This window comes from Dendrobium catenatum, unplaced genomic scaffold (genome assembly GCF_001605985.2).
Source record: "Dendrobium catenatum unplaced genomic scaffold, ASM160598v2 fragScaff_scaffold_993, whole genome shotgun sequence".
Lineage (NCBI taxonomy): Eukaryota > Viridiplantae > Streptophyta > Magnoliopsida > Asparagales > Orchidaceae > Dendrobium > Dendrobium catenatum.
In genome coordinates, this window is record NW_021319455.1 from 772,966 (window position 1) to 782,404 (window position 9,439).

At 42.8% G+C, this 9,439-nt stretch overlaps 1 protein-coding gene across 1 annotated transcript; it reads right to left on the bottom strand.

Annotated features, from left to right (window-relative positions):
- Positions 1 to 1,245: 1,245 nt before the first annotated feature.
- On the bottom strand, positions 1,246 to 4,007 carry LOC110100022 (G-type lectin S-receptor-like serine/threonine-protein kinase LECRK4). The gene has a single exon (XM_020827375.2). It carries the CDS (start codon positions 3,890 to 3,892, stop codon positions 1,469 to 1,471), a length of 2,424 nt encoding a protein of 807 aa, XP_020683034.1. The 5' UTR covers positions 3,893 to 4,007; the 3' UTR covers positions 1,246 to 1,468.
- Positions 4,008 to 9,439: the final 5,432 nt, after the last annotated feature.

Below are 9,439 nucleotides of genomic sequence, written 5' to 3' on the forward strand. Positions count from 1 at the left end.
CTGAGCGACCGCGCCTGCCAGCGCTAGCATTCGCGCCCGTGCCTGCCAGCCAGCGTTCGTGCCGCCGTGCCATTGTGCTGATGTCGCCATCGAGAAGCTCAACCGTGTCGGGTCGGGTCAACCCGACAGGTTAGATCGGGTCGGGACAACCTGACAGGTTCAGCCTGAAACCCAATTTTGACACCCCTAGTGATGAACGACGGAAAGGTCGAGAGTTTCAGTATGAGAAAAAAGATTGTAAAATCGAGGACACAATAATTAGAAATTTGAATTCCTTTCTAAAATTTTTATTCATCTTCAAAATCTCTTGATCATTAAATTGTAGTTATTTTGATGTTCAAATTTTATGCACTTATTTAATCCTAAAATTATTTAATATAAATAATTAGAATATTCAAACATTTATTAGTAATCATCAAAATAAGCTAGCTCATGCGATCCTGCACATCATGGACTCATAGAGTCAACAATTGGCTACTCACAATAGCTCGATTTTGGGTAATCTAGCTAGGTCAATGTAGCTGCTTCATCATTATATCATAATTTAATCATGAGAGGATATGAAGTTCACTATTTTTTATTGATAAATATATTGAATATTTTCAATTAAGAACTAAATTCTTCTTATAAATAGAGTTTATAAACATGACATATTTTTTTAACTCATTTGAGATGTTTGACAAAAAACAATTTATATAAATAAGCTCTACAAAATTCTCCATCTACGGTTTTGTGTGCCTACAATTATGATCAAATCACATATTTTCTCTTAAAAGTTGAAAGGGTTCTTGTGTCCTATCCAAAGCCTTCTATCTTGTCATAAAAAGCATGATAAATCGCAATGTATTTGTCCCCACCTTAAGAATTAATGTTGCTAACCGGTAATTATAATCGACATGATATGATAGATAGATCTCTTAAAAATTAAATACTAGTTTTCTCTTATCCAAGATAAGTCTTAGCACCACAATAGTCATAATGTATGTGCCTTAGGAGAGATTATTACGTGCGGAGTCCGGACGCAGAAAATCATTAGATTTTGTGACTGTGAACAGTAAAAGTGCAGCATTGAACAATAACTGCACATTTATTATTCACAGTCATAAAACAGAACGCTTCTCTATATCTGAACTCCACACGTAATAATCTCTTGTACGTTAGAGAGTCACTTCCCATCATATGCAGACCCAAGATTAGAATGGTTCACTCATCATGTTGGCTCCATGCATTTGCTACAGTTATAGATAAGAACACAATCTAACGTTAATTCTAATACAGAAGACTGAGAAGATTCCATATTAGGAGTACAAAAGAAATAACATACGACAAGCAGACTGGCAAATACAAATACGCATGACTAATACTTTCAGTGCCCAGTAATTCCATGCAGAGGTTCCTATGTAAGGAATTAATGGATGTTATATTAGGATTTTTTTTATCCACGATTCATTATGGAAAACCTTGGATTTCATCCCCTCTCGACGTCGGCCATGGGCGGTTGGCCCGTGTCCGCACGGTCGTTCCAATCTAGCAAAGGAACTGGAGGAAACTCCACGATCTTCTTCCTGCAGAGCATCATAACAACATCGTACATGGACGGGCGTTTCTCCGGCGATCCGTGCAAGCACCAAAGAGCTACCTTCATCATCTCCTTCAGCTCCTCAATATCAACATCCCCTCCAGGGACCTGCCATTTTGTTTTCCCCTTCAAATATTTATATGCCCAAGAGGCGAGGTTAAACTCGCCATCCAATTCCTGAAGATGCCAGAATTTCTTGAGACATAGGAGTTCCAAAAGAAGTATTCCGAAGCTGACTACATCCACTTTGGGCGATACCCAATCGTTTGCCCATTCAGGAGCTTTATAACCTGGGGTTCCTCTCGGACGAGTGTATGTTATTTGATTCCCTGGCTGAAGGTGCTTGGCAAGGCCCAAATCTCCGATCTTGGCAATTCCATCGTCCCCGATGAGGATGTTCTCTGGCTTGATGTCGCCATGGATGATAGCGACATCGCATCCTTCATGCAGATAGTAAAGTCCCCTGGCAACATCCATGGAGATGCTCACCCTCTGCTTCCAGCTTGGCGGGGCTTCGTGGGACTGGAAGATGAGGTCAGCGAGAGAGCCGCGGCTCATATACTCATAAACGAGTATCCAATCGGATCCTTCGTGGCAGAAACCGAGCAGTCGCACCAGGTTGCGGTTGTGCACTCTTCCAATAGACTTCAATTCGTTGCGGAACTTCTCCTCGACTTTACCCCGAACATTTTTCAGCTTCTTGACAGCAATCGGCGTGCCCGCGTCACGCAGGGGAAGTAATCGTCTAAAGACTTTGCCATATCTCCCCTCACCGATCTCTTCTTTGTAACCATCCGTGGCGTCCTTAAGCTGCTTGTATGAGAAGGACCGCGGGGCCATCGCCTTAGCAAGGCCGGTCTCCATGCTCTCACAGAGTCTACGGTATATCCCCATGCGGTACCTGCACAGGAAGAAGATCAAGAAATCGAGTACAATGGCAAAGGTCGCCGTAAGGAGCAACGGTAGAACCAGAGGAACGGTTCCCAGCACTCGTAGATTTTCTCTGCTGACCGGCTTTACTGATGGTTGATTCTCTTGCTCTGCAAGGCCGACCTTGATGAACGCTACTGTTGGCTCGTCCTGGTCAAGTAGAACTCTCCCGTACTGGAACGGGTACCTCTGCTTGTTGCATTGGTTTGTTGATGGCAAGAATAGAGCAGCATAGCAATCACAGTCCCTGAAGCACACGTCGCTGCATTCATGCTCGGATTTGACCGTGGAGCGGTTGTAGGAATCATCCGACCAGGTTATGTTATGCAATCTGGAAATGTTATAACAGGCACTATTGCCGGTGCTTCCATTAACCGCCGCCTCACAGCTCCACCTGGTGAAGTTCCTTTCACAGCCGACGAATACTCTGCTCCGGTCAATGTAAACGTAGCCCGGCAAACAGAGGCATTGCACATCGCCGTTGTCCCCTGTGGAATTGCAGTAACTGTTTAATCCACATATGCCTTTTATGAAGCACTTATTATTATCGTCCGGGATTTGACCAGATACCATCATCAAGCCAGATTGGTTGGTGGAGTAAATCCGGAGGTAACCGTTGGCTTCTATTCTTAAGAATTCTACCGACATGTCCGGCGATGAGTTTAGGCTTAGAAAAAAGGGGTGTCCAATGAAATTAAGATCGGTTAATCTAAATGAGCCGTCATGGTCTAGGACAAGGCCGTTATAGCCACTGGTTCCTGAGGACCAGTAGGCGTTTGTCTCGGTATCCGGGGTGTTAACCGGATAAAGAACAACATTTCCGTCCCTCTGCATCGAGAATCGGAACCTGCCGCTCGATTGGTTGTTCTCCGAAACGCTGGAGATGAGGTTATGGCCCATAGGAAACGCCTGGCCTGCCAGGAGGGTGTCCGTAGGGTTATCGAACGTTTGCCATGCTATGTTGTAGTGCGAGTCGTAGACGATGAAGTTACCGGAATTTTTCATGGAAGCGAACGCGAGCTGCGAACTGCCATCGTATGAGTCGCCGGTAATGATCCGATTACCCTCGTCGAGATGAAGCACAAGGCCTTCGTATCCGAAAGTCAGATTTGCATTGGCGGGAATGGGCTGATGGTCCCGATCCGCCGTCCAAATCACGGTTGAGTAATTTGAGTTGGGCATGGGAAAGAACTTGATGCCCACGGCAAAGCCGCTCCCTTCATTGTAGAATCCGAAGGCGAACTTGCCGGAACTGGATAGCCAAGTACTGTTGCCAGTGGCCGAGAGGATGGAACCCGTGCCCATGGTGTTGTCGACAGCTCCGACGAGACCTATAAGGGACGCAATAAGTACCAGCGCAGCAGAAGCTCTTTCAGGCTCCATTTCAACAGATTTACAAAGCGGAAGTAGGAAAATAATTAGCACGAAGAGGATGACAAGATGCAGCACAGCTATGCTCTCAAATAAAAATGCAAAACTTTCTTTAACCGGTAATTGAAGTCAACAGGTCAACAATAAAGTAATCCTCAATGAAATATTTCCTTGGAACATTCCCGTCAATTATATCAAAATTTCACATATAATTTAAATTTTAAATTAAAAAAAAAATCTCTTAATTCATAATTCTCTAATTATTTTGTAAAGACCTCAAGCGTCGTCCGGAAACTAATCAAAATGCATGTCATCTTTATTTGGTACCGAAGCTTAGTACCGCTCGATACTACTGACATGATTGCACCTCATTCGCCTCCGGACGAGAGTTGCGTCCAATAATTTCTCTAATTCTTAGAAATGACCTTCCACTCTTCCACTAAGTTGTCGTGAGAATCTGACCTCAAGTCGAGGAGAGTGTGCACCGTCCGCACAAGCACTGGTACCCAGCTAGGCACAACCCAACAGTACCGAGTGGTATCTAGCTGGGTACCCTATACTTGTGTGCGAATGGTTCTTCATATCCGCACTCCGCACCTAATAATCTCTCGTCAAATCGTTGGTGATCTTATGAGGTCTTTAGTGGTCATTAAATATCTACTTGCCATCCGGAGATTTTTGTTAGAAGAAGTCATCTTCCCAAAAAAAAAAAAAAAGTCATCTTGTCATCCATCATATTTTTTTTGGAACACTAAATTTCTTTTACACATTTCCTAAAAATAAAAAGGCCTATTAGACTTGTTGACCTGAGGTCAGTCTTCTTTCTCATAGAATTTTTTAGGGACTAGGCTTTTCTTAAGTAGTGTAGAGATAAGGATTCTCCTTTTGCGCAAATTTTTTATTTTTTTTATTTTTCATAAAAGGCCCACAAATTTTCTTTTTTGCAAAGGTCAAATTTCTTTATAAGAAATAGTTATATGTAATAGATTGTGATAAACAATCAAAAATTATACTAAGAAAAACTGAACCAAAAGCTCAACAAAAGAATGTAAAAAATATACTTGAAACTCGATTCAAGCTTAAATTAGCTGGTGCAAGTTAAATTAACTTGGTCTCAACCCCAAAAGAAATTAGTCAGTCTAGAAGAAAACTCACCTCAAGAAGATCTACAAACTCGTTTCAGTTGGATGAGTATGACCTTTAGTCACCATGGCGACTATTATCCATGAAGTTGATCCTAGAGGCTACTCAAACAAGGACAACTTTTGAAAGACAAACTATTGGTCAATTATTCAGCTACTCGGCTATCAATATGTCCTAAGTCGATGACTTCTTAAGAGCTCAACATACAACTTTATATAATTCGGACATTCTAATCGTATTGTACGATCATTATATTCTTTATTATTTTCTATATAGTCATTTATACAATCAATTCTGTAATGCTCAAGTCCCAACTAAAATTTACAATTAAGGGGTTAAGTGGTGAGCACAATTTATGTATTTTTTTATACTTTGATTTATTTTGCTAAAATCCTAGAGTTTCTTATTCTAAAATTTCTCTCTTTTTTATATTCACTTTTTCGCTTAGTATTCTCAATAAAATTGGATTTGATTCACAAACAATTTTGAATTCAACTTATCTAAATAGAGGTAAACACTAGCTTATTCCCATTTATTTTTGCATCTAAAAATAAAATCCATAACAACCAATCCAACATGCATTTATTGTCTTTAAAGTAGAGAATATATTGGACTTCAATTATAATTAAAATTTGTCTCAGTTCAGTGTAGCTTCTTGCAGTTCTTAGTTATGCTTATAAACATCTAAGCTATGCACATTAACCTCTTAGCCAAGCATACAAACCTCTTGGCATAAAAGGCTCTCAAATAAGTTATATGGTGGTCTTAGAACCTTTCGATTAATCCACATAAAGCTATATGAACTCTCTTGGCTGATTCTTAATAATTCTACAGTATATAGAGCTTTTCACATTTCTCTTCTCATCATTTAGAATTCTCGGATGTGACTCAAATTTATACTTTTATCGATATCTTATAGAAACTAAGACTTTGTTCTGGAGATCTTCTGAGCAGCTTTTGATTTACATCACTTATAATGTATACATACTTCGGAATGCTTTTTCCGTCCAGACTCTGCAAAGAATAATTTCTCCTACTCAAAATCTTTTGATTGATAATCAAAACTTTCAACTAATAAATCAATATGAGTTTCCTATCTCAATAAAATATGATTTATTATAAATAATTCTTGATGCGGAACCGCTTAAGCAGGGAAGAAATTTTACCTATAGTTTACCTTTCCGTTATACTTTTACTCAGTAGTTTACTTGCCACTACTTATTTTACCCTTTTTGTTATTATACAACTCATTACTACTTTTTATTAGTTACGCCTTTTCTAGTATAGTAAAGAAGGCAGGGCATATATGTAGTTGTAAAGGAGGAAGAATGAGATAGAAAAGAATATATTCCTTGGTTTCTACCAATTTATCGTGCTCACAGAGCTTCTATTCTATCGTTGTTTTGCTTGTCTCATTCCTCTGATGATTACCTACATCAATTCTCTTTATGAAATAACCTTCCACATCTAATGGACATCGCTTAAGTTATCGTGATAGTCTGAACCTCAAGCCCGGGAGACCTTGTCAAGTCGTTGGTTGGTTGATCTTATTCGGCCTTTAGTACTAGTTGCGGGCTAGAATATACGCAGCGATAGAGTTATATTTCTACGTCTTAGCGTTGTACGGATATCTAGCTCACATACAGAGAACACAATATTTTTTACGTGGAAAACCCTTGAAAATGGGAAAAACCACGGGGCCAAGCCCAGTTGAAAATGATTCCACTAGAATTTGAGTCAGTTACAAAGGGCTGACTCGCCTCCAAGGGCGATCATATTACAACTAGCAATTGTTCGATAGAAGTCTGGTGTTAGACCCGACGTCACTTGATAGTCTGACCGTACCCTGGCGTCACCTGAAAGTTCGCGTGTTAGTTGGTAGTCTGGCCTTGAGCAGAATGTCGGGCCTTGAGCAGAATGTCAGGCCTTGAGCAGAATGTCGGGCCTTTAGCAGAACGTCGGGCCTTGAGCAGAATGTCGGGCCTTAAGCAGAACGTCGGGCCTTGAGCAGAGCATCGGGCCTTCAGAAGAACGTCGGGCATTGAGCAGAATGTTAGGCCTTAAGCAGAACGTTAGGCCTTGAGCAGAATGTCGGGCCTTGAGCAGAACGTTGGGCCTTCAGCAGAACGTCGGGCCTTGAGCAGAGCATCGGGCCTTCAGAAGAACGTCGGGCATTGAGCAGAATGTTAGGCCTTAAGCAGAACGTTAGGCCTTGAGCAGAATGTCGGGCCTTGAGCAGAACGTTGGGCCTTCAGCAGAACGTCGAGCCTTGAGCAGAGCATCGGGCCTTAAGTAGAACGTCAGGCTTTGAGCAGAATGTCGGGCCTTAAGCAGAACATCGGGCCTTGAGCAGAATGTCGGGCCTTCAGCAGACGTTGGGCCTTCAGCAAAATGTCGGACCTTCAGCAGAACGTCGGACCTTCAGCAGAGCGTCGGGCCTTCAGAAGAACGTCAGGCCAGAACATCGGGCAAGAACGTCGGGCCTTGAGCAGAATGTCAGGCCTTAAGCAGAACGTTGGGCCTTGAGCAGAATATCGGGCCTTGAGCAGAACGTTGGGCCTTCAGCAAAACGTCGGGCCTTCAGCAGCAGAAGAACGTCGGGCCTTAAGGTGGTGGTGCAACGAAGCTCCGGCGGTGGTCCGGCGAAGTTCCGATGGTGGTCCGACGAAGTTCTAGCGGTGGTCTGACGAAGTTTCGGCGGTGGTCCGGCGAAGTTCCGGCGGTAGTCGAGGCGGAGCTTCTTCCTTCTCTTCTTGCTTGGATCCCCCTTTGTGAAGAATGAGGGCTCTATTTATAGTTTTTATGGAGTGGCATGACTTGTAAATAGGCGTGAGATTAGGGGCGAATAGGGAGTGGATGAATGGACGGCCGATATCTAATCCTACGATCATGCACCGTTCGGTGGATATTTGAAGGCCTTAGAGATGTCAGACTTCGGCGATCTTAGGCTCGTTCAAATCGTCTCGTCGAGCCGTTCGATTCGAGTATAAGCTCGTTAAAATCGAAGGCTGTTTGGTAACTCAAATTGTGATTTGAACCTTCCAATAGCGCTTCGAGTCATTGATTTGCGCTCATTTGGGCTCGGATTGAGTCGAATTTGGTGTCGTTGACTTCGTATTTTCGAGACGGTCAATTTGACTATAAGCTTACAAAAATCAGAGTTTGGGTGCTCATGGATTTAATTTTTGAAGTTCCCAACTTGATTTTTGCCTCGAGATTCGTACCCGATCAAGATAATTTCATGATGACGTATCAGTTGCCCCCCTATTTTCAGACGTCGATGCTCCAGGTCGACAATTTGCATTGGCCGAAACGCCAAAAATTGCGTTCCGAAAATTAAGTGCTTGCTCAAACTTGATTGTAGAGGCCCCGTTGAGTTTCAAAAGTGTCAAAATTGAGTCCGGAACATCGAAAAATGTATTCGGGACCCCAAAAACGTCAAATTTGGTCCGTTCGGGCCAAAAATTGGAGCCCGAGAAACCTTGACGGCAGAACCGGCCGGCCGGCCGGCCGACCGCCGGCGATAACCCGCGCGTTGGTGGGCTGAAGGGGCGCGCGTGAGGCGACCCTTGAAAAGCGGTTCCATAATTTTTTTGTGGGGCCCACATGGATTTAAAAAATCCGAAAAATTCAGAAAAAACCCCAGAAAATTAAAAATAATTTCGAAAAAATTCTAAAAAATTTAATTTTTTTGAAAATTCTAGAAAACTCTAGAAACTTCCTCCTTCTCTCAAAAAAGTATAAATAGCCCCCTAAGGCCTTTAGAAAAATTGCTCATTCTCTTCTTCTCACTATATTCTTACAATTGAGGCTTTCCCTTGGTCTTCCAAGGCCCCTATGTTTGCAAGGATGTCCGGAGATCCCCCCTTCTCCCTCTATTCTTATAATTGAGGCTATCCCTTGGTCTTCCAAGGCCCCTCTCTTCGCAAGGAAGTCCGGAGATTCCCCCTTCTCCCTCTATTCTTACAATTGAGGATTTCCTTTGGTCTTCCAAGGCCCCTCTATTTGCAAGGAAGTCCGGAGATCCCTTTTTTTCTTCAAGAGATCCGACGGAGGTCTGATGTTAATTAGTTGGCGATGGAGGTCGGAGAGATCGTTGTTAGGAGGGATATTGATAGGATGGGTAACGGGCAGAAATCTGGCTTCGGGTAGTAATATGATATCATGTAGAAGTCCGACATTCAGTAGAAGTATAATGTCGGGAAGAAGTACGACGTTGGGTAGAAGTACGACGTCGGGTAGAAGATCGGGGAAAGCCCATTGACGGGTACAAGTTCGACGACGGGTAGTAGGCCGATGGCATGTGAAAGTCTGATGTAGAGTAGAAGTCCGCTGACGAGCAGAAGTCCGACGACATGTAGAAGTCTGACGTCGGGTAGAAGTTCTACGTCGAGTAGAAGACCGACGAAAGTTTGT